The sequence below is a fragment of the Lissotriton helveticus genome, chromosome 4_1 (genome assembly GCF_964261635.1).
Source record: "Lissotriton helveticus chromosome 4_1, aLisHel1.1, whole genome shotgun sequence".
NCBI classification, from domain to species: domain Eukaryota; kingdom Metazoa; phylum Chordata; class Amphibia; order Caudata; family Salamandridae; genus Lissotriton; species Lissotriton helveticus.
The window spans coordinates 1,071,571,730-1,071,597,508 of NC_136063.1; the positions used below are offsets into that span (position 1 = coordinate 1,071,571,730).

The following is a 25,779-nucleotide window of genomic DNA, read 5'->3' on the forward strand; positions in this document are numbered from 1 at the left end:
GGACCATTCCACACGCTAGCCAAGGCCTTTCCTCTAAGAGCCCCAACAACAACAAACATCACAGAGAAGCTCATTGAACTCTTCTCCAGGGTGGGTTTTTCCAGGGAAATACTGAACAATCAGGGGACCCCGTTTGTCTCTCACCTGATGAGGGAGGTATGCCGAACCCTGAATATAGGGCATATCAGGACATTGCTTTCCCTTCCTCAAACCGATGGGCTCGTAGAGAGATATAGCGGTACCCTGAAACTCCCCCTGAAAAAGATACTACAAAATGAAGGGACAGACTGTGATCAGCTTCATCCTCTTGCCCTGTATGTCATTTGCAGTTAGGTTCAGAGTAGTCTACGGTGCTCCTCCTTTGAACTGTTGTACAGGAGACAACCCAGGTCTTTCCTGGAAATGACTAAGGAGGTATGAGAGAAAGAGGAGGAATAAGAAGCCCAGGGTTTCTTAGAATACACACATAGCCTTAGGTCTAGAATAGGAACACTTTCTGACCTCGCCTATTCCAACTTCGAAAAACAACAAGGGAGACAAAGACACCAGTATGATAAAGGGAAAAAGTGGAGAAGACTTGACGTGAGCGACTGGGTGTTGGTCTTGCTCCCACCTTCCACGAGTAAGCTAAACGCAGAATGGATGGCCCGTATAAGGTGGTTGGGACTGTAGGGAATACAACCTAAAAAGTACAGATAAGACCCTCCAGAATACAAACCTACCACATTAACATCCTAAAAAAGTGGTTGGGGCCCCCTTCCAAAATCAGCCCATTTGGTAACATCAAAACAGGAAGAGACCCTGTGTACCCTGTCTCCACTGGCAGTGAACCAGTCCCTGTCCCTCCAACAACAGCAGTCCTTAACATTTGTTGCTTCAACCGTCCCCTTCACTATTCTCAAAAAACCCAGGAAAAACAAATCTGATTGAGCACACTATAAAGACGGTCTCTGGCAAGGTCATCAAACAACAACCATACCATATTCCGGCTGCCAGGAGAGCCGTACAAAACGAGGTCCAGACTATGTTAGAGATGGGTGTCATCCATCCCTCTAGGAGTGAGTGGGCATCCCCCATCGTCTTGGTACAGAAGCCGGATGGTACCATCTAATTTTGCATGGACTTTTGGGCAGTAAAAACGCCATCTCTAAATTCGATTAATATCTTTTACCGAGAATAGACAAGCTGATCGAGAAGTTGGGGGACGCCCAGTATATAACAACCCTTGACCTAACAAAAGGATATGGGCCGGTCTCCCTGAGGAAACAAGACCAAGCAAAAACTGCCTTCATCACCCCTGATGGGCTATATGAGTTTACAGTCCTCCCATTTGGTCTTCACGGAGCACCTGCCACCTTTCAACGGTTAATGAACACCGTACTCCGTGAACACCAGGGCGTCTGATCAGCCTACCTTGACGATACTGTCATCTTTAGCTCTACATGGGAGGAGTATATGGTCCACTGCCAGGAAATACTCCCGGCCTTATCCCAAGCGGGTTTACACATTAACTCAAATACCTAGGCTATGTCCTGGGGAATTGAGTGATAGAGCCCTAAGCTGAGAAAGTGAAGGCAATCATGGATACCCCTTTTCCTTCCACCAAACAGGAAGTCAGAGCCTTTCTGGGATTATTGGGGTATTATAGGAGATTTATTCCCCAATACTCGAACATAGCTGGTCCCCTCATCAATCTCCTAAAGTAGGAAGCCAAAACAGCTGACCTCATACACCCCCAAAAACACAGTTAAAAAGGCCTTCCTCCAACTTAAAAAGGCAATAACAACCAGTCCGGTCCTATCCTCACCCGATTTTTCCAGACCCTTCTTCCTTTGTACAGATGCTTCAGACAGCGGGTGGGGGCTGTCCTCTCCCAGATTTCACTGCAGGCCACTGAACATCCAATACTGTTAATTAGCTGGAATTTATTCCCCCGGGAAAAGCGGTACCCCACCATAGAGAAGTGTCTCACCATAAAATGGGCTGTTGAGAAACTGCGTTATTACTTGGAGGGAACTTGTTTTATATTGTATACCGATCATGTCCCTCGCCTATGGGTGAGTTGGAACATGGGCAATAACCCTCACATACTCAGGTGGTTCCTTTCCCTGCAGCCCTATGTCTTTGAAGTGCGGTACCAAAAGGGTCAGAGAACAGTAGTGCCGACTTCCTCTCCCCGATAGGGAAAGGTCTAGGGGCGGGGTGTGTCACGGGGCCCCCGTCGCCGGTGGTTATACTGGAGTGTTGGATGAATGGTGGCGTGTGCATGACTGCCGGGATCCTCTCGATTCTTCGCAGACAGAGAAATCCCCGGGCTGGTTTGCTTCGCAGGACATGGGTTTGTCTATTTCTACGAAAGGTCCCTTTAATTGGGAGCTGCTCTCTGAATATCCCACCCCCGCATCATCGGCATCAATCCAATTGAAGACGCAGAACCTGAGAAGGAGAGAACGGACTCAGGAAGACGCTGTAGGAGAGAGAACACCGAAAGAGGAGCCCGCTAGGAGTAGACAAGAGCCGAAGGAGAAGATGTTTCGGTTTCAATATTGGCAGCCAAGAGAGAAGTTCCAGAGGCGTCAGGAGAGCCTGGAGGCCAATGTTCCCGTTCCTCACCCAGCCACGCTCCAGGAGAAGCGTGGCTTTCACAGGTGCGTGCACGGTTTGTGGGATGGGCTGAGAGGCAGGAGAAGGTCGGCAGTAACGAGCCAAGCGATTCCCTACATCCCTACATCATGCCAACCACCCTCCCCTATCACTCCTCTTTTCTTTAGTAACGCACCGGGTGCCTCCTCACTCCTTTTCCCCTTTGGTGAAAGTGTGAAAACGGGACCTTTTCCACAACGTCATATTTGTTCTTTATTTCTCGAGGGGAGTCAAAAACTCAAGACATCCCCCCCAGAACGCCCCAAAGCGTGACGAAACAGAAGAAGACAACCTGTGGATAAGACGTATTATCCTCAGAGAAAACCCTGGCAACACCATCCCGACGTGTTTATAAAATAAAAGCATCACAAACCCCTATTGCTGTGGACGTCAATCCTTCCACCCGCTCACAACCATTTAAGCAATATTTCTAAACATTTTTAAATTCACTTTAATTAACATACATTGATGCTATTGCTTTATATTCTTTTTATTCTCTGCGGATTCCTCTCCGCTATTGCATCATGATGAATAATGATTCATAAATAGTACTTTTTTGACAACATACGTACAATGAACATATCATATTGAAAATATCAAAATGATGTTTTCAATGTATATATGTTGTCATTGAAATAATATTTATGAATGCCAGTGTTTGAGTGTTAAGGTACAGGGCCTCTAAGGGTGGCCTCAGCCTTTAGAGGCATTCCTTGGTCACTGTGCTCTTGGTACCCATTATACCTTTGGCCAGAGATGTGGCAATTGTTGGTACAATGGTACAGTCTTGGGAAAGAACACACGCCTTGATAACCTGATTGGTAGGGTCCCAGGGTTCATCAAATCAGGTTGCATCAGATATAAGGCAAAAAGTAGGAGGGTAACCATGCAAAAAGGAGCACTTTCCCACACAACAAGAGGATGAGGCTAACCTTTCCCAAGACAGTCAGGAAAGGCCACCTGCATCGTCATGGGCAGTCCCAGGTCTATGCTCCACATTAAAGTCCATTCCCTATAGGGAGATGGACCTCCTTAGAAGTTTTGGGTTTTCTCCTTACATCTGCATCAGCTATCTGAGAGGTCGGTGGTCAGTTTGAACTAGGAAGTTGTAGGAGAGTAGGTTCTGCTTTCCTATGGTCACCCCATTTTTTGCTTTTTGCTTCACTGGTTTTCGACTTAATGTGGCTGAGGGCCTGCTAATCAGACCCACAGCCTGCTGTTCTCTCTCTAAATTCACAACCATGTACTCTAGGTACATTACCAATTGGGATTGGATCACCTTATGAGCCCCTGTACAGTGTACTATAGGTACCCAGGGCATAGGTGCATCCAAGGCCTACCAAGGGCTGCATCATATCTTTTGCCACCCCTTGCTGGCCATCCAAACTGACACAACTGGCTGATCACTCAGCTGGGGCAAGGTCGTGTAATCACCCCTTGCAAACAAATAGTATACCTTTCTCTAAACCTATATCTGGACACATATACACCTATAAGTCACTCCTATGGCAGGCCTTAACAATCCTGGAGGCAGAGTGCCTATTTTATGTGAAATGGTGCTCTAGCATGAGCTGAGCCTGTCTGCAGCTTTCGGAACCATGTCCTTATAGCTGTTCCAGGATATTGCCATACCATATACTCTTAAGTGCATTAAAATCCTCGTGGTTATTGCTAACTTTGGTTTGGCTTTATCAAAACATGTCGTGTAAGGTGTCATACACTTTGGAATACTACCCCCTTGCCAGTTCTGGCGACAGGGGTAGCTTTCAACCCTTCTAGAGGGAGAAGACATGTTACTTTACTTAAACGCAGTTAAAACTAACCAGAGCCTCAGCATCACAAAATGGATGCTGCTGCCACAGACACAAGTCTGGCCTCCTGCTGCTGACCGAAACTCCGGCAGGGGAGGCCTGGAAAAAAGGTTTCCTGTCACAAGGAGATAGTGGATTGAGGCAGGGAGGGCTGAGTGAAACTAGACACTGCCTGGGGCACACAAGGTGTCCCATGCATAGCCCAGTTCAAACCGGTGCTGGGACACCCCAGCCCCAGCTCTGGTGCGAAACTGGACAAAGGGAAAGGGCTGTAACCACCCCCTTCCTGGGTCCCACCCATAGGAGGGACCTAGCAGGTAATCCAGCCCCTTGATTTGGAATAAAGGTAGGAGCTGTGTCCATAGACTTTAGACAATCCTGACTGAAACTTCGAAACGAAACTCTGGACCCTTCGACATCCTACTCGACGTAGACAGAGATCGACAAGAACAAGATTCCCAGACATCCAACAGCTCGATCTACAGCCACAGCAAATGAGACCCGTGGAGGCGACGTGAGACGTGGGACCGGCCATGGTGGAAAGCCTGCGAAGTGCTTCCCGTGCAGCTCCTGAGGCACCCTCGAAGCTGTGCATTGGGGACTGAGAAGCCCCAGCCCGAGCAGCTTCTGCACCGAAGATCACCTCTCCACACTCACCGAGTGCTGCGTGGGGCCCTTTTTCATTTTCCTGCTCGACGCGTCTGTCCGGTCACTTGCCCGTTGGCTAGTGGCCTCTGTGACGACGATCCTTCAAATTTACAAAGCTGGTCTGGTTGCTCCAGACTGGCCCTTGCTCCCCTGAAAAGGGGCAGCCCTTCAGATCTTGCTGATATGAACCAGAAGCCATCTTCGATTCCTGCGTGGGTTGCATTTACCAAGGCCTGTTGACTCCAATCCGGAAGCCAACACCGCTGACAGCGAGAGCCTTCGTGGGACAGTCCGTGTCTGACTCCTGGTCATCGTAGATGCCCCCGGGTCCACGTGGCAGCGGAGACAAGCTTCTCAACAACTACCTGATTGCGCCCGACATCGCCTGGTTCCTTCCTGGTTCCATCCTGGTCACTGGCTAGTGACCCAGACTGTGTCCCCTCTGCTTTCAGGTACTCTACATCTTCGATCCACCCTTGGATCCAATCGGACTCTTCTCTCCTGGCCGCCTGTAGCATCTTTACCTCCAGGCTCCATGGAACTCCATGAAGAAACCCAACGCACTTTGACGCACTTTGACACCTATGCACCCGCTTCCTGTGGGTGAGATAACGCGAGTACTCCAGTGCTCCTGTAGTGGTTTACACCTCTAGTGTCCTAGTTTTAAGTGGCTAAGTTCTAGTCCAGTCGGAAGACTCCTAAATCTGCAACTTTGTAACTTCTACGCATCATTGACTATAATTGGTGCACGCGTGTTTATTTAGACACTGCAACCGCATCCTGTGGGCCGCTCCTGACCTAACTTCTGTTAGTCCAGTGTAGCCTCAGCGATTCTGAAGGCCCTAGGCCTTACCATTGTTCGTGACATGGTTCTTATACCACTATTTTAGTATATGGTTTTAGGGGCCACCAGGGCCTGTCCATATTTGTGCAGCTTTTGTATGTTATATGAAGTTCTTTGTTTAACGCCTGTGCTTCTGTCCTCATAAAGAGTACAGGGGATTATTCTAGTAATAAATACATATATTTTATAATATATAACTTGTGTGGTGTCCTTTCATTTGATATTAAAAGGATTGCATATGGTAAAACAGCTGGCTTCACATGCCCTCTTGAGTTAAGCCTAAGACTGCTTATGTCCATGCTACAACCAATCACCATAAGGGTTGTTTGGACTGGTACAACGTGCTCACTAGAATAGTGAACATCATACACCAGGCCAACTTCTCATAGAAGTGAATACCAAACAGGTATGGTTTCAGCTTCTTCAGGGACTAAACCACAGCAAAGGCCTCCCTCTCAATGGCACTCCAACGCTGTTCCATGGGTAGACGTTTTCACTTATGAAGCAACAGGCTGGTCTTGTCCATCATCATTTGTCTGGAATAGGACCACTGCTATTCCTAGCTCAGGGACATCAGTCTGCACTATGAACTGCTTGGAGTAACCTGGAGCATTGAGAATAGGTGCTGAGCACATTGCCTCTATCTGAAAGAAACACGTTAGTTATAGATTCCTTATCTTAGAATTACCCCAAGGCGTCAGACAGGATCTGGAAAGTTTTTACGTCAGCAGTGCCTATGCGTGTCAGAAGGTGGCATCGGTCAGCTCTGCGTCTGTCATTGGCGTCTTGTCGCCAGAATGACTCCTGGTGCACAAGGGATGCCCGGCTTCACGCACTGCGGTTCCTGTCATCTGATGATGTCCGTGACGGATCCACACCATGTGTGCCTCTTTTGCCTGGAGCGCGACCACAACCCCAAGTCGTGCTCCGACTGCCGGTCGATGGCGCTGAAAGCTTTGCAGGAGCGGTCCTGAAAGCTGCTTGAGCACTGGCAGTGGGCTCCATGCCATTCGAGGTACCGGTCGCGAGGGAGTTTGGGGGACCGGTCACGGAGCCACCACCATTCGTTCAAGTTTTCGAAGTCTTCAACACTCTGGTCGGGTAAGTCAAAGGATAAGAAGTCGAAATGCACCTTCGCTCTACAACCTCTCCTCGTCGCTCGGTCAACTCGATGAGGGACACAGGTGGTGCCCCTCCCGCAGCTCTGCTTGCGGAACCCGAAGAGTCGACACTGCGTTTCCCTACCTTTCCGGGATCCGGAGAGACTCCCGCCCAGCTTCGTACGTTCTACGAGGCGATGCATGCCATCTTTAGGTGGCCCGATCCTGCCGGCACGCCTTTGGCCCCTTGGACTCGGTTGGGGGGCCTAGGCCTTCTCCGACAACTGCTCCGGCCCCAGCACTGCAGGCCCCGCCTTGGATCCAGCCCTGGATCCAGATCGGCATCAGTACACCTGATTACGCCTCCACCAGCACCGTTTCCTCTGGCACCAATACCGCGTTCGACACCGTTCGGACCCCGGCCGGCGTCGACCCCGGCCTCCATCCCGACATGGACCCAGAACCGGCCTCATCCGAAGCTGAGAGGGGTTTTTGTGCCCCTGTTCACTCCTGGGTCCCTTTTTGACCAGAATGGCACCCAGAGGATGTGGAGGAGGACTGGGAGGGGTCAGATGAACCTCTGACTGACCAGTTGGACTGGTAACAGGACTGGAGAGAGGAACTTGGGGATGCCAGTCCTTTGGACACCTCCCCTGACCTTGCCATTTTGTCTGCTCCTACCGTGGCTTCGGAGGAGGGAGCATCATATGCAGTGGTGTTGCGTAGGGCGGCCGAGGCTCTCAATCTCGAGCTTCCTATGGTGGCGGTCAGGACTAACCACCTGACAGAGGTGCTTCAACCAGCTGTGAGCTCTTCGGAACCCTTGCTGCAGTTTAAGGAGGCCCTCACCGACGTCCTTTAGGGCATGTGGTCCAGGCCCAACACGGAGGCTCCTGTGGACAGGATGATTGCCCGATGCCACCCCCCGGCTCCGGGCGACACCACTTTTCCCTCCCAACACCCCAACCCGGACATCATGGTAGTCCAAGCCCCCACTTCCTTACTGCTCCACCGGAACGGGAATCCAAGAAGCTGGACCAAGTTGGAAAGAACATTTTCTCTTCCCCCAGCTTAGGACTGCGGTCGGTAAACACCACCTGTCTCTTGGGCCGTTATTCCCACACAGTGTGGGCTTCTTCCCGCCGCTGCCTCCCTGCGGCCCCGCCCCCCGCCAGCCCATTCGCCGCCCCGCTCCCGCCTACCAGCTGTTCCACCCACCCGGCTCCCTACTTATGCTGCCCTCACGCATGCGCAGCGGTCACGCGCAGCGGGTGCGCCGATTGTGCGCCAAAGGCGCGCCAAAGGCAAGCCCGTCTGCGCCCGTCCGCGCCCAGTGCCAGGACCCCTGGTCCCCACCGCCGATGCAAGACTTCACGACAGACCTACGACGCAGCCACTCTCAACGCACTCAATGCCGGCCGGAACCCTGCCTGCTATCGAGCCACCCCGAGACGCACCCACGGACCCTTCGCTTGCAAAGCCTGCCGCTTCACCTGCCACCGGACCTGCACCGCTCCCGTCGAGTCCAACACAAACAGCAACCACCTGAAGTGCATCCTGCTGAACACCCGCTCCGTCCACAGGCACGCCGTGGAACTCTGGGACCTGCTCGACGCGACAGCACCGGACGTCGCCTTCCTCACCGAGACCTGGATGAACGCCTCCTCAGCGCCCGACATCGCCACAGCCATCCCGGACGGAGTCAAGATCACCCGGAAGGACCGCGTCAACCAGACGGGAGGAGGCATCGCCATCGTACACAAGAACGCCATCCGCATCTCGACCAACTCCGACGAAACCTTCTCCGCCGCCGAGCACATGCACTTCCAGATATACACCGACCCCAAGACCACCCTCCGAGGCACCCTCATCTACAGACCACCGGGACCACGCACACAGTTCAGTGAAGACATCGCAGACTTCATCAGCCCGCACGCCCTCCCCACCACCGACTACATCCTCCTAGGGGACCTCAACTTACACCTGGAGGACAACAACGACAGAAACACCACCGCCCTGCTGGACAACCTCGCCAACCTCGGACTCAAGCAACTGGTGAACTCCCCCACCCACTACGCCAGACACACGCTTGACCCCGTCTTCTCTTCCAGCAAGCACGTCTCCTTCAGCCACGCCACCGGACTCCACTGGACAGATCACAGCTGCGTCCACTTCAGCTTCAATAGGACTATGACCCACCACCAACCGCAACGGGTCCCCCGCCGCAGCTGGAGCAAGATCACCGCCGAGCAGCTCACCTCCTCCCTCAGCCAGAACACTCCCACCAGCACAACGGACCCCAACGAAGCAGCCAGCAACCTCACCAAGTGGCTGACCGCCTGCGCCGATGACCTCGCTCCACTAAAGAACCCTCCCAGCAGACCCGGCAGCAAGAAAACCCCCTGGTTCACCGACGAACTCAAGGAATCCAAGAAGAACTGCCGCACCCTCGAGAAAGCCTGGCGGCTCGACCACACCACAGACAACTGGACCGCCCTCAAACACGCCACCCGCAAACACCATCAGCTGATCCACGCCACCAAGAAGAGGGCACTCAAAGAACGACTGGACAACAACGCCCACGACAGCAAGGAACTCTTCAGCATCGTCAAAGAGTTCTCCAACCCCAGCGCCGGAATCAACGACATCACCCCCTCGCAAAGCCTCTGCGACTCACTCGCCTCGTTCTTCCACCGCAAGATCGCCGACATACACAACAGCTTCGACGCACAGACCACGCACCCTACCTCCGAACCAACGCCCGCCACCACCACCCTCTGCAACTGGACCCCGATCACCACCGAAGACACCACCCGCACGATGAACTCCATCCACTCAGGATCACCAACCGACCCGTGCCCACACCACATCTTCAACAAAGCCGACGCCACCATCGCACCCCATCTCCGAGACACCATCAACTCCTCCTTCCACACCGCCACCTTCCCGGAGAGCTGGAAGCATGCCGAGCTGACCGCCTCCTGAAGAAACCAACGGCGGACCCCACCGACCTCAAGAACTACCGTCCCATCTCGCTCCTTCCGTTTCCGGCCAAAGTCATCGAGAAGACTGTCAACAAACAGCTTGCCGCCTTCCTTGAGACGAACGGATCCCTCGACCCCTCGCAGTCCGGTTTTCGGGCCAACCACAGCACCGAAACCGCCCTGATCGCAGCCACCGACGACATCAGAACCCTGATCGACAACGGGGAAACAGCGGCCCTCATCCTCCTGGACCTCTCCGCAGCGTTCGACACGGTCTGCCACCGAACCCTAGTGAAGCGCCTCAGCAACATCGGAATCCGAGAGAAAGCACTGGAATGGATCATCTCGTTCCTCACCGGAAGAACCCAGAGAGTCCGCCTCCCTCCGTTCAGATCCGAGGCCACCGAAGTCTTCTGCGGCGTACCACAAGGATTTTCTCTCAGCCCGACCCTCTTCAACGTCTACATGAGCCCCCTCGCAGCCATCGCACGCCAACACAACCTCAACATCATCTCCTACGCCGACGACACCCAGCTGATCCTCTCCCTCACCAACGACCCCACCACCGCCAGAGCCAACCTACACGAAGGGATGAAAGACGTCGCCGACCGGATGAGGAACAGCCGCCTTAAACTGAACGCAGACAAGACTGAAGTCCTCATCCTGGGATCATCACCCTCCGCCTGGGATGACTCCTGGTGGCCCCCGGCCCTGGGCACCGCTCCCAAACCAACGGAACATGCACACAACCTGGGCTTCATCCTGGACTCCTCCCTGTCAATGACCAGACAAGTCAACGCCGTTTCTTCCTCGTGCTTCAACACCCTGCGCATGCTCCGCAAGATCTTCAGATGGATCCCCACTGAAACCAGGAAGACCGTCACCCAGGCACTCATCACCAGCCGACTGGACTACGGGAACGCCCTCTGCGCCGGAACCAAAGCCAAACTCCAGAGAAGACTCCAACCTATCCAGAACGCCTCCGCACGACTCATCCTGGACATCCCCCGACACAGCCACATCACCGGACACCTGAGAGACCTGCACTGGCTCCCCGTCAGCAAGAGAATCACGTTCAGACTCCTCACCCACGCACACAAGGCCCTCCACGACCTGGGCCCCAAGTACCTCAACGACCTCATGACCCTCTACACGCCCACCCGCCAGCTACGATCTACCAGCCTCGCACTCGCCACCGTAACACGCATCCGCAGAGCCACCGCCGGAGGAAGATCCTTCTCCTACCTGGCAGCCAAGACTTGGAACTCCCTCCCCACCCACCTTCGGCGAACCCAAGACCACCTCTCCTTCAGGAAGCAACTCAAGACCTGGCTGTTCGAGCAGTAACATACCCCTCTCCCCCAGCGCCTTGAGACCCTCCCGGGTGAGTAGCGCGCTATATAAATGCCATGATTGATTGATTGATTGATTGATACTGTTGCGCAGGTGCTGCCTCAGTGTCCAGAGGAGATCCAGGCAGTGCTCTCCCAGGATGTCGCCGCCCGGAGGGATGCGGTGAAGTTTACCATCCGTTGTGGGCTGGACACCACCGACTCTATGGGCAGGACCATTTCAATGTCAGTAGCACTTTGTTGCTATGCCTGAATGAGATCAACTGGCTTTTCAGGAGATGTCCAGAACCCCTTAATGGACATGCCCTTTGATAGCCGTCGCCTTTTTGGCAACAAAGCAGACAAAGCTCTAGAGCGTTTCAAGGACTCACGGGCTACGGCCATGTCCTTGGTCCTCTCCACCCGCCCTGTGCAGTCTGGTTTTCGCCCCTTTTATGGCTACGGAACGGGTGCCCCACTACGTCCCGCCCAAAGCCACCGGCCGCAGCAAGTTACTAAACCTTCGCACAGCCGGGGACGTGGGAACAACCGTTGTGGTTCTGGGGGCCAGCGGGCAGGCCAGTCCACCAACCCCCCTCTGCAGCAGCCTCAAAACCCTCCTAGTCCAACCTTTCACGCCCATCAAACGCCAGTGGGAGGCAGGATTCGCCCTCACCTCTCCCACTGGTGCACCATCACGTCGGACAGGTGGGTTTTGCAAATAGTCTGAAGAGCCTACTCCCTCTCCTTTGAGACTACCCCTCCAGCCATGCCACCGTGATACCACTGCTTGTCGGAGGATCATCTGGCCCTGCTCCAGCAAGTTAAGGCTCTCTTGGCCAAGGGAGCCATCGAGCCAGTCCCTGTCCCAGAAGTTGGTTGAGGTTGTTACTCCCACTACTTTCCGTTCCCCAAGAAGGACAAGAGCCTACCGACCTTGGATCTCAGGGACATCAACAGCTTCCTCCGGAAGGAGAAGTTCAAAATCTTGACGCTTGCTCAGGTCTTGTCTGCCTTCGGCCCGGAAGACTGAATGGTAGGGTTCGACTTGCAGGACGCCTATTTTCACATCCTTGTTCTGCCGGCCCACCGGCGTTACCTACGGTTCACGGTAGGCCACAAGCATTTTCAATTTACAGTGCTCCCCTTTGCCCTTACCAGTGCCCCTCGGGTGCCAACGAAAGTGATAGCGGTGGTCACAGCTCATCTGCGCAAATCAGGGGTTTTAGTCTTTCCCTATCTCGACGACTGGCTGTTGAAGGTAGACTCACCCCAGGCAGTCGTCTCCCACCTCCAGACTACGGCCAATCTCCTGCATTCGCTGGGGTTTTCCTTCAATGTGCCGAAGTCACACCTGATTCCCTCTCAGAAGCTCCTCTCCATCGGAGCTGTTCTGGACACAACACGGTTTCGGGTTTATCCTCCCGAACAGCGAGTCAGCGATGTTCAGGCTTTGATTCTGATCTTTCAGCCTCTATCCCGGGTTTTGATCAGAATGACTATGAGGCTGCTGGGCCTCATGACCTCTTGCATCCTGTTGGTCAATCATGCCTGGTGGCATATGCGGGCACTGCAGTGGCACCTGAAGTTCCAGTGGCAGCAGCATCAGAATAATCTGTCCGATTGCGTCCAGATCTCGGAGGGCACTGCACGACAACTGCAGTGGTGGCTCACGAACCAGGATTGGGTCAATGGCATATCCCTTCCCCAACCAGACCACACTGCGGTGACGGACGCTTCCCTTCTGGGATGCGGCGGCCACATGGGAGAGGCTGAGATGAGAGGCCTCTGGTCTCTGGGGGAGTCCGGGCTCCACATCAAACTTCTGGAGCTCCGGGCAATTTGTCTTGCGCTGAAAGCATTCCTTCCCTCAGTCCAGGGAAGAGTAGTGCAGGTGTTCACAGACAACATCACCGCCATGTGGTACTGCAACAAACAAGGCGGGTGGCATTGTGGACCCTATGTCAGGAGGTGTTCTGCCTTTGGACATGGCTTGAACATCAGGGCATATCCCTGGTGGTTCAACACCTGACAGGTTCTCTGAACGCCAGGGTGAGTGAACTCAGCCACTGGTGCGCCTTTCTGCCTATACCACTTCTGCCCAGAGTGCTGAAGAAGATCAGGCGCGACCGAGCCCAAGTCATTCTTGTGGCTCCGGATTGGGCATGAAGAGTCTGGTATACCGAGCTGCTCAACATGGCCATCGATCCTCCAATCAGACTGCCTCTTCTGGAGAATCTTCTGTCGCAGCAGCAGGGGACAGTCCTCCACCAGAACCTGTCCAGCCTCCACCTCCTTGTGTGGAGATTGAGCGGCGGAAGTTGACATCTTTTGACCTGCCTCATAAAGTCTGTGATGTAATCTTGGCAGCCAGGCGTCCCTCCACTAAAACGGTATACGCCTGCCGGTAGAACAAGTTTGTGGCATCCTGCACAGCAAAGACTGTGGATCCCCTTTCTGCCCCTCTTTCTGAAGTTCTCTTGTTCCTTCTTTCTTTAGCCCAGCAGGGCTCTGCTCTGGGCACTATCAAAGGCTATCTTTCGGCCATCTCTGCCTTCCTTCGGCTTCCAGATCAGCCTTCCCTTTTCAAGTCCCTGGTTCTAAGTCGCTTCTTGAAAGGCATAACTCATCTATTTCCTCCTATTCCCTTCGTTATGCCTCAGTGGGACTTGAACCTGGTTTTAACTTATTTAATGTGTGCTTCCTTTGAGCCGCTTCACTACTACCCTTTAAGGCTCTTGATTCTCAAAACTGTGGGGCATATTAGCAAGCTGAAGTATCGCCGCTTTTTCGACAAATTGTGCCGAGAAAGCGGCGATACTTCCAGCACCCTATTAACAAGGGCATGCTAACGCCTGCCTCAAGCCCACTTTGCATGTTAGCGAGAAACATCGCTAATGACATGCAAAGTGGGCGTTCCCACGTCCAACCACATGTAAAATGTGGTTGGAGGTGGGAACACCCTATTACCAAGGCAGGCGTTGGGAGAAGAAGACCTGCGATAAACTCGTTTATCGCAGGTCTTCCAAAGCCTGCTCCGATCAGGTGTTAAGGCATTTATAACATGGGGGTGTGGATCATAACGCTAAATCCACCCCCCCATATTATCAAGGCACACATTAGCGCGTGAAAACATAGTTTGTTTTCATGCGCTAATGTTCCATATCGCCGACTATTGTTGGATTTAATTTCGTGTTGCGCATTGATAATTACGCGCTAACACGGCGAAAAAATCCGGCGATAGCCGGCGATATGGAAATGTGCGATGTGCGTTATATAACGCACATCTAGATAATATGCCCCTGTGTTTCTGGTGGCCATCACCTCTGCCAGACAAGTGAGTGAGCTCCAGGTGCTTTCTTCTAAGCCTCCTTTTCTCTCTGTGCATTCAGACAAAATTGTCCTTAGGACTCGTCCATCCTTTCTACCCAAGATTGTCACTGCCTTCCATATAGGGCAGACTATCACTTTGCCCACCTTCTTTCCGCCTCTGCATCCTTCAGAAGAGGAAGAGAGGCTCCACCATCTGGACCCAAAACGTGTGCTTTCTTTCTATCTGATGTTGGATACTTGTAAAGCGCACTGTTACTCTATCCGAGTGTCCTGGCGCTGTAGACTGCTGGGGAACCCGTCCTGGTTTTCCCTGTGAGATGGTCCCTTTCTGGGTATCTCCAGGGTGAAACCATGCATCCCCGGCGTCTGTGGGGGGCCGTTGTAGAGATGAGGCAAGCTTAATGCCCAGAGTTAGCAAGTGTGTTCCCTGGTTAGAGTAGGCACTGAGGCGAAAATTATCGAGTCCGTTGACCCTGGTCCAAGACCCTGCCGCGTCGGGAATTGAACCCTGGTCCCGGGCTGTTCTCTGCTTACAGGTCTGCCGCCTCTAACCAGTGAGCCACACCTCTCCACTTACAGGTCTGCCGCCTCTAACCAGTGAGCCACACCTCTCCACTGGATCGCACAAAACAGTTCCAGGTGGATGACCAACTGTTTGTTGGCTTTGTAGGTGGCAAGAAAGGTCGGGGCGTACTCAAGACCACCATTTCTCAATTGGTCATTTTGTGTATAAAAGCATGTTATTCTCTGGCTAAAAAGGAGCCTCCTGTGGGGCTATTCGCCCATTCCACCAGTGCAACAGCAGTCACTACTGCCTTGGGAAGACACGTTCCTCTACATGATATCTGTCAGGCAGCTATGTGGGCATCACTGCACACGTTTATGAAACACTACTGTCTGGACAGCCAAGTCCGGAGAGACGGCTTCTTTGGCCATTCTGTTCTTCAGGATTTTCTGGTGTGATCTTGGTTCACAGACCCACCACTGAAATTGGTATTGCTGGGGTATCTATTCTAAGGTAAGGAATCTATAACTAATGTGTTTCTTTCAGATGAACAAGTTACTTACCTTCGGTAACGATATATATGTAAGAAACATTAGTTAGTTATAGATTCCTTACCGCTCCACCCATCCTCCCCGTTCTGCAAACTGATTTCTAGGGTTAAGGACATCCTTTCAGGGCCCTAGTTTTGTGCACTAGTGGTCAGTGTCTTGCCTGGCTCTGCGTTTCTGGCGCTGAAAGTCCTGTACAGAATTGACATCAGTGCGTGAGGGCGACGTCTAAGTAGCTTCTGCGACGTCATCCTGGCGACACGATGTCAATGACCGACGCGGAGCCGACCAACGCCCCCTTCTGACGTGCAGAGGTATTGCTGATGAAAACTTTCCAGATCCAGTCTTATGCGTGAGGGTAATTCTAAGGTAAGGAATCTATAACTAACTAATGTTTTTTACAGATACATTGTTTCCGAAAGTAAGTAACTTTTTCTTTAGGGTGTCAAACGCCTCTTGACAGCCAACTGTCCAGTTCACTTTCTTGGGCATCTTGTTGGAGGTGATTTCTATGAGGGCAGTCACCATGGACCCATATCCCTTCACAAACCACCTATAGTACAGTGTCAAGCCAAGGAATGCCCTGACTCGGGTCTGGGTCGGTGGAGCTTCCAAATCAGAATGGTCTGCATTTTGGGTTAGACTTGGCCTCCGCCTATAAGGTGGCCCAAGGACACAACAGTTCCCTGCCGTATCTGCCACTTGGATGCCTTGATAGTTAGGCCTGCAGCTTGCAGCGCCTGTCTATTGTTTGGACTGATACAAGGTGCCCAAAGAATTGTGGACATCATACATCAGGCCAACTTCTCACAACCACCCTGTTCAAACAGGCACCACCAGTAACTTTTTTTATAGAACCGAGATTTGTTCGAGAAAAGGACGTGCTGATTTCACGGCAGACACCTTCCACCGCAGCGCAAATTGAAGGGGAAGGATCAACGACCCACATTTGGGGTTGCAGTACCACGATGACATTACCCTCCCGGCTGGTATGAGCTTAGATGGCCGAGAGAGGTTGCTGAGACTATTTTGTCCCTATGCAGTGGCTTTAATATGTATGACGCCCTGAAGAAATTGCCAAAAATTTCGATGGCAATGAAACATGTCGGCAAGTAAAGTGGTGTTGGTTGGATAGTTAGTAACCACTCGCACTTTTTTTAGATTCCACACCCAACACAAGACACAGAATAAAAGTGCATATCTGTGTTGTCGTGTTGGTTTTATATGTTGGTTTGACACTTTATTGGTTGTTTTGTGGTCTCTTTCACTGCATATTTTCACAAAATATTTCCTTTTTGTGTTTCTTGGACACACCTTTCTTTCATGAGCTTGATGGTGCCAATGATGAGAACAGGGCAACCCTGGTGAGTACCTGCCAGGTTCCCGTTGGTGATGCACCCGTGAGGTGCCATCTTGCTCCCCACACACTTTTTTCAGTCTTTCTTGGGTTATTATTAGACACTAAGTGTGTGTTTTTCTGTTGTCTCGCAACTGGATGTTTTTTCTTAGGGAATGGGCGATTGTTAAAGGAGGCACATCATCAGGATATACTGACTACCCTGATAACTAATGTTTGGGGAGTAAGTTTTGTAATAATTATGCAACATACAGTATACCCCAAAATAGATGAATGTAGAAGTGCCTACAATGTCTACGTCTTTTTTGTATCAGATCACCACCAGTAACTTGCCAGTTTGCTATGTCGATGCTCCAGCGGGAACCCGACGACTCAGCAGCTAAGAAACTGGACTTCCAGACTTCTCCGACTTCGATCGACATCCACAGCAAAGCTGAGACCCGTGGCGGACACGAGAGACGTGGGACCGGTTATCCTGAACTACCACCACTTTGCTAATTGTGCAACGACCGAGGCACCCTCGCAGTTGTGCATTGGTGTAAGAGAAGCCCCAGACCCGAGCAGCATCTGCACCAGAGCTCAGCCCTCCACTCTCCATCAGTGCCACATGGGGCACGCTCCAGCATTTCAGCTTGATGCATCTTCCCGGTTGCTAGCCCGTTGGCTAGTGAGCCCTCTGAAGATGATCCTTTGATTTTCCAATGCTTTCCTGGTTGCTCTGAGCTTGTTCCAGCTTCCGTCCAAACTAAAAGCGCCTCAGACCTTGCTGGTCTGAACTGAAGCGAATCTTCACTTCCTGCATGGGTTTGCGGTTGCCAAGGCTTGTTAGGTCCAATCCGGATACCGATACCGCAGTCAACGAGAGCCTTTGTGGGACAGCTCGACTCCAGGTCCTGGTTGTCGTCAACGCGTCCTGGTTGTCGTCAACGCCTCCTGGTCCTCGTAGCTGCAGAGACAAGCTTCCCCTCTTCACCTGTTTGCATCGCGACATCACCTGGTTCCATCCTGGTTCCTTCCTGGTCACTGGCTAGTGACCCAGACTCTGTCCCCTCTGCTTTCAGGTTCTTCACTGCTTCGATCCACCCTTGGATCCACCCGGACACTCTTCCTTCAGCCACCTGCAGCACTTCTTTTGCAGGTCTCCATTGAAAGCATCGACGAAACCCGACACAAAAAGGCACCTATGCACCCGGCTTCCCTGGGTGAGGTAACTCGAGTACTCTGGTGCTCCCGTGGGTATTGACTATCCAAATGTCCTAGTTTAAAGGGGTTTCACCGTAGTCCTCCCGGAAGTGTCCTTAATCAGTAACTTTGTGACTTCTTCGTTCTCCATTGTAAGTCAATGGTAACTTGCGTCTGTGTTTCCACACTGCACGCGTCTCCCGTGGGTCTCCTACTTCCAAACCCTTGGTTCTGTAGTGTAGCTCCAGCGATTCCCTGGGCCCCAGGCCTATTCACTTTTCCTGAAGTGGCTCTTATACCACTTACTTAGTATATGGTTTGTGAGGCCCCTAGGGCAGAATCATATTTGTGCAACTTATTGTATGCTTAATGAGTGACTTGTAACGTATCTCAAACTCTGACCTTATAAAGAGTGCAGAGGGGTTGTGTTAGTAATAAATATATATATATTTGATATATACCTTGTGTGGTGTCCTTTCATTTGGTATTCAAGGGATTATATATGGTAAAACAGCTGGCTTTACATGCTCTCTGAAGTTTTAGCCTATGACTGCTTGTCCATGCTACTACTAGGATTGCTGGTCTATAAGTTTGACTTGACAACCATCACCATAAGGGTTGTTTAGACTGGTGCAAGGTGCCCACTAGAATAGTGCACAACATATGCCAGGCTATTTTCTCACAGTCACTGCCTTCCACATCGGGCAAACCATTACTTTGCCCACCTTCTTTCCTCCTCCGCATTTTTCGAAGGAGGAAGAGAGGCTTCACCGCCTGGACCCGAAATGTGCGCTCTCCTTCAATCTGGATCGCACAAAACAGTTCCGGGTTGATGACCAACTCTTTGTTGTCTATGTGGGCGCAAATAAAGGTTGGGCCGTACACAAACATACTATTTCTCGATGGGTCATTTTGTGTATTAAGCAATGTTACTCGCTGGCTAAAATGGAGCCTCCAGGTGGGCTACACGCCCATTCCACCAGGGCGAAGGCAGCCACTACTGCATTGGGAAGAGGAGTCCCTCTACATGACATCTGTCAGGCGGCCACCTGGGCATCGCTGCACACATTTATAAAACACTACTGCCTGGATCCACACATTATAGTAACGTCGTTTTCAGGAGTTCTGAAGGCTGAACAGTAACTGTAAGTCATGCTGTCTTATTGATGCCACAGGTTACGGTGCACCTTAGCGGGTACACACCGCTGTGGTATTGGGACCTGAAGAAAGCCTCGCTACTGGCACTTAAGAGGCTGAAACATGTAGAATACAACTGATCACCATTTAGACCACATTTGATCACCATATAGTGATGTGACTGGCCAATTTACCTAGTCTTACATCCACCTCACCTTAATTGTTTTAACTTTGCCTTACTACTCCACTAATAAATCTTTGGATTGGTTAAGGCAATTTTAATTTTCTCACTATCATGATCTGCACCATCACAGTAAAAAAAAGCACTCCGCTGTAACCAGGCGTTGATAAATGCAAAAAGAACAATTGATGGACAGAATGAAGAACAATGTCATACATTCACCCCAGTACAGAGATCTGGGCCTAAATCCATCGTTTTTTTGCTCACCATGCCATTCCAGTTTGGACCCAGCCATATGCAAATCAGTATTGACTCTGCGGCCAATGGGAACAGTCCAGCCCGAACTGCCAGGCCAGGTCCTCCCTGGACTGGAACTAAGCATTCTAGGACCGGTTTCGGGCTTTCAGGCTTCATCAGCCAGGATAGCTTGACTCCAGTGGCGTGGAGTGCACTGGACCCACGTCTGGGCATACCCATCCCACACAGGGTGACAAATGCAAAAAGAACAATTGATGGACAGAATGCAGAACAATGTCATACATTCACCCCAGTACAGAGATCTGGGCCTAAATTCATCGTTTTTCTGCTTACCATGCCATTCCAGTTTGGACCCAGCCATATGCAAATCAGTCTTGACCCTGCGCTCAGTGGGAACATTCCAACCTGCACTGCCAGGCCAGGTCCTCCCTGGACTGGAATCAAGAATCCTAGGACGGGTTTCAGGCTTTCAGCCCTCTTCAGCCAGGATATCTTGACTCCAGTGGCATGGAGAGCGCAGGACCCACGTCTGGGCATACTCGTCCCACTCGAGGTGACAAATGCAAAAAGAACAATTGATGGACAGACTGCAGAACAATGTCATACATTCGCTCCAGTACAGCGCTCTGGGCCTAAATCCATTGTGTTTGTTGCTCACCATGCCATTCCAGTTTGGATCCAGCCATATGCAAATCAGTCTTGACCTTGCGCCCTATGGGAACAGTCCAGCCCGAACTGCCAGGCCAGGTCCTCCCTGGACTGGAATCAAGCATTCTAGGACCGGTTTCGGTCAGAATAAGGACATAGCTATACAGTCCAACGATGGATCATTAATCCAGTTTAAAGAAATAATTGCGTCATTCAAACTTTTATTACAGTTGTAGGGCATGACAATTTCTAAATGCAAACAGGGACTGGAAATATTTGTCTAAACCTAACCTTGGAGCACAAGATTATACTGAGTAAAATACAGAGGTATTTAAAAAACACCAGGCTACAGGTAGATGCATCCTTCAAGTACTGTATGAAGACTGATGTTGAGGCATTTTTTGCACATCTGTGCGTACTTCAAATTTTTATCCACCTGATCACTATACTCTCCTATCAAAAATGTGCTTTCTTTTTTATAATTTGGTATATTCTGATTATGATATTGCAGTTGTCTATTTTATGTGTTGTACAGCCATGTGCTTATTATTCAGTGTACTTTAATGCACTGACATTTTACAATACAGGGTATAAAATGAACGATGTTCAATAAAGTCAGTTCTTGTAACATTGCTTGTCTTTTTTTAGGGGATGTTTTGTTAGCTACCGCTTTCCTTTCATATTCTGGCCCATTTAATCAGGAATTCCGTAATCTCTTGTTGACTGATTGGAGAAAGGAAATGAAAACCCGAAAAATTCCGTTTGGCAACAATATAAATCTTACTGAGATGCTGATCGACGGACCAACGATCAGTGAATGGAACCTGCAAGGCCTGCCGAACGACGACCTCTCCATCCAGAACGGAATCATTGTCACCAAAGCTGCTCGCTATCCTCTGCTGATTGACCCGCAAACGCAGGGAAAAATCTGGATAAAAAATAAAGAAATCCGAAATGAACTTCAGGTAACGTGCTGGGTTCTTTTTTATTATTATTAAAATACTGATGTTTTCAGTTAATCTATACCTTCATCAATTTCAATGATGCCATTTAAAATGTGTACATTTTTATAAATAAGCATTGACAAAGCCAATAGTTCTCAGCAACCATAGAGCTATTGGCGTTGTCAATGTCTTTTAGCCATGTATTATGGAATGGAGTGACTGTATGTGGTGTGAAATGGAATTATGTGGGTGGGAGTGGATTTATTTGGGTTGGAGTGTAACTGTTTGTTGTGGAATTGTATGGCATGGAGTTGTGTGGTTTTCAGTGGAGTTATGTGCAGTGAAATTATTTGGCATGGTGTAGAGTAGGATACTCTGTATAGTAATTATGTGTTAGTGAGTGTAGTGGAGTTATGAGGAGTAAGACTGTGTTTCATGGAGTGTAATTATGTAGCATGATATAAAAGTATGTGGTGTGTAGTGCAATTATGTGTTGTGGGGTAAAATTACGTGGTTTGGTGTGGAATTATGTGGAGTTGAATTCTGTGATGTGGAATTGTGTGGTGGTAAGTGAAATTATGTTGAGTGGGATTATGTGGCATGGTTAGGAGTAGATTTATTTTGAGTGTTGCTATGTGGAGTGGATTTATGTGGTTTGGATTGGAGTGTTATTATGTGGAATTTTACTTATGTTGCTTAGTGTTGAAATGTGTGGTGTGGAATTGTGTGGCATAGTGTGGAATTTTATGGGCTGGTGTGGAATTATGTGGACTGTAATTGTGTGGATTGTTGCAGAGTTTAATTTTGTGGAGTATAATTATGTGTTTGGGAATTGAGTGGATATATGTGGAGTGTAAATATGTGGTGTGTAGTGTAATTATGTAGGTTGGTTTGGAATTGTGTAGTGGAATTACCTGGAATTTAATTGTGTTGTGTGGAGTGCATTAATGTAGTGTGGAGTGGAGTGGTAATATGTGAAGTGAAGTTATGTGACATGGAGCAGAGTGGAAATATGCCGGGGTTGAGTTAGTTGGATTTGTAATCATGTGACAAGGAGTGGAATGATGTGTAGTGGAATTTTGTGGAGTTGAATTCTGTGGTGTGCAGTTGTGAGATGTTGAAATGCGTTGTGTGTAGTGGAAGTTTGCGTTATCGATTTGTATGTTGTGGCATTGTGTGGCACTTAATTGTGTGGTATTTTGGTTAATTATGTGGAGTTGAAGGCTTGTTGTATTCACGGGTCAGCTGAGTGTGGGGCATTGGCTGCATCGGTTGGCTATGTTGTCCAGTGATCCAGTCGCGGCCGGCATGACTTGCGGGTGGTGGGGCGGGGGGTCACGCGGGGGGGAAGGATTGAATTTAATGTTTCGGATCCTGCGTTGTCTCTGCTCCTGCTCTTCTTCCTCCGGCAGGAACAGCAATCAGGCAGGCAGGCTCCCCTTCCTAAGCCAATCACAATGCAGTGTTGTGTTTGGTCAGGACGCCGCCCAGCCACGGGCTAATGTCCCGGACATGTTCTCCATTTAGGCTGCAAGCCAACATGGAGAAGGGCAGAGTGTGCATGACTGACCAAACCAGTTATGCACAATCAGGAGTGGGCACACCACTCCTCCCCTGCCCAGCCCTACTCGCAGAGCAGCAGCCCACCCGCAACCGACCCCTTCTGCTTTCTTGCAATGCGAGAAGCAGAAACATAAAATGATAGTTATTATCATTTTATGTTTCTGCTACTTGCACTACGAGAAAGCAGTAGGCCGTCGCTCCTCCGCCCTAGTGGAGGAGCCGCCCCTGCAGTGATCTCTGCGGGGCTTCGATTGCTGTTGGCTTGAAATGCATGCAGCATATCTATTGCAGTGCTGATGGAGCAGCCTTCATGCTAAGTAAGACAATATTGTTTCTATTTTTTGTCCTCTCACCACTTGAAAGTGCCTAAAACAGTGTGAATGCCATGCAGCAGCTGTTTATGCCTCCCTTTAAGCGTTCCTGTCGTGGGATGACTCCTGCTTCAGGCTGTTGGATTTATCACTGTTTTGAAGTTTCAACATGGCTCTGCTGGGGAGGGGGGCAGGGTGATCAAAGCTGGCTCGCTGTCTTCTGGATTTACTCAGCGAGTCAGTGGCATTTCTACAGCTCTCTGTGGTAGCATGTTTGTTTTAAACGTGCATCGGCATGAGGGGCATAAATTAAGTTATTCTATTCTTCCTGCTGGACCATGGCAGCAGCAGCTTATCTGCAGTGATGTCCTTTAAATTACAAACATCTTTAGCCAATACAAAAAACTAACTTTGTCTACCGTTTCGTGTCCAGAAACTGTGTAAGGGCGGGTGGGAATAAAGGAACACAAGCAATGGGGGCAGGTGAGAAGGGGAATAATTGAGATACACATTACAGCACAATCTGAGGAGGGAAAGAAGGAACAGGGAGGAGGTAAAGGAGGAGACAGAGCGAGTGAAACCACAAACACTAGTATAAAGTGCTCAAAGACAAACAAAAAGTATCTTTTAAAACGGGAGCAGAACATGGACTCAAGTACTTGGTCCATGCTCAAAGGGAGGGGCAAATGAAGGAGAGGCATGACGTATGCATGCCATGGACAAACAGGAATGAAGGATAAGTGAGCGACGTTCCAGGCAATCAATAGCAAAGTCTATGAGTGGGCTGTAGCCCACTGATTGTACACAACATGTCTTGAAGAGACACCGCAAGCACTGTCTTGCCAAGACCTGAAAAAAGTATATGGCCTTGTTTTCTGTGCAAGACACTGTTTGTTTAATTGCATTACATACATATGGATTTTTTTGTTGATAGGTTGATATTTGGTTTAGTACAGACATACATCTAAACAGCAGTAGGGTGCTTTAAAACATATATTTTGTTGCAGGAGCCCCTCTACCAAAATGTGCTATACATCTTTCAGTGTGGTATGTGTGATATTTTCACACTAAATAACTGTATCCAGAATTTCTTAGGAACATGTAATTGTAAAGTACTAAAAAAGACAACTGACGTTTGTTGTTCGCACATTTACAGTAGAGATATAGTTAATTTGGGATTCAGGATAATATCGTGGTTTACCTAGAGTCACACGATTTTTTGGACAAGTGTCTAAACATATCAGAACCCTCATCTAGGTTATGGAACTACCTCAGGAGAGCAGCAGGCATTCGCTTTTTGGGCCTGCTGAATGTTAAGGGGGTGTTCCGTCATCGCCATGGGGTATGATACTGTCGGCTCTCAGAGCTGTCTGTTGGAAATTACCATTTCTGCAGGGTCATCCCCAGACTTCTCGCCTTCCTCCTCCACTTGTTACGGAATTCGTTTTTGCTGGCCTTAAGACTCTGAGCACTTTACCATTGCTAAACTGTCATGTTATGTTATGTTATGTTATTGCTTTTTATTGTGCGCACAGCTACTCCAGCTAAGGAGCGTCCTGGCGCATTTGACAAGGAAGTGCATATAAAAACATAACACAGCAGGAAGGGAAACCAGGAAAGACCACTCTAAAATAAAAATACATCACACAGGCTGGGGCTAAGGAAGAGAACTAAAACAAGAATGTTTTCAAGGCTTTCCGAAAAGCCATGAGATCCTCCAACTGGCGGATTTCTACCGGGAGAGAGTTCCAAGCTGATGCCGCTTTAACACCGAAGGAACGTCCCCCCATACGGCAAAGCCTGTATCTGGGGACTACAGCCAAGGCCTGGCCCTGGGAGCGAAGAGTGCGAGTAGGGACATAGAAAGACAAAGAGCAAGCCAGAATTTCAGGGCCTATGCCTCTCAGGATCTTAAAGGCCAGGCAAAGAACCTTGAAAAGAATACGCTTCCTCACTGGAAGCCAGTGTAGGGAGCGAAGAACATTCGCCACCGAGCAAAATCTAGGCAGGATGACAATCGCCCCAGCTGCAGCATTTTGTACCCGTTGCAATCGGGTAAGCTCAGCCTGATTCGCCCCAGCGAGAAGAGAGCTTGCGTAATCCAGGCGAGAGATGATAGTGGCCTGGATTACTAACTGTCTGGTTGGGGCGTCAAAATACTTGAGGACAGGTCTTAAGCCTCTCAACAGACCAAAGCAACAGGCAGCTGTTCTTTTAGTGTGTCCTATGAAGGTAAGGCCCGAGTCTAACCAGACTCCCAGGTTTTTCAGCTCCACCACCGGGGTCGGAGATGGTCCCAACTCTGATGGCCACCATTGGTCACCCCAGAGTTCCGCTCCCCGTCCGACAATCATCACCTCTGTCTTAGTGGCATTCAGCTGGAGACAGTTCCCTGTCAACCAGCTAGCCACCGCCTTCAGTCCTTCCTGAAACCTGGGGGCATCTACTTCC

General features: G+C 50.2%; 1 protein-coding gene across 1 annotated transcript in view; it reads left to right on the forward strand.

The window, feature by feature from the left end:
- The window catches only part of DNAH5 (dynein axonemal heavy chain 5), a 5,174,212-nt gene that overhangs the window by 4,095,231 nt on the left and 1,053,202 nt on the right, over nucleotides 1-25,779 (forward strand). Inside the window, exon 63 of the mRNA XM_078687662.1 lies at nucleotides 21,159-21,475. Within this exon, the coding sequence (XP_078543788.1) occupies nucleotides 21,159-21,475 (317 nt within the window). The remainder of the gene's footprint in view (nucleotides 1-21,158; nucleotides 21,476-25,779) is intronic.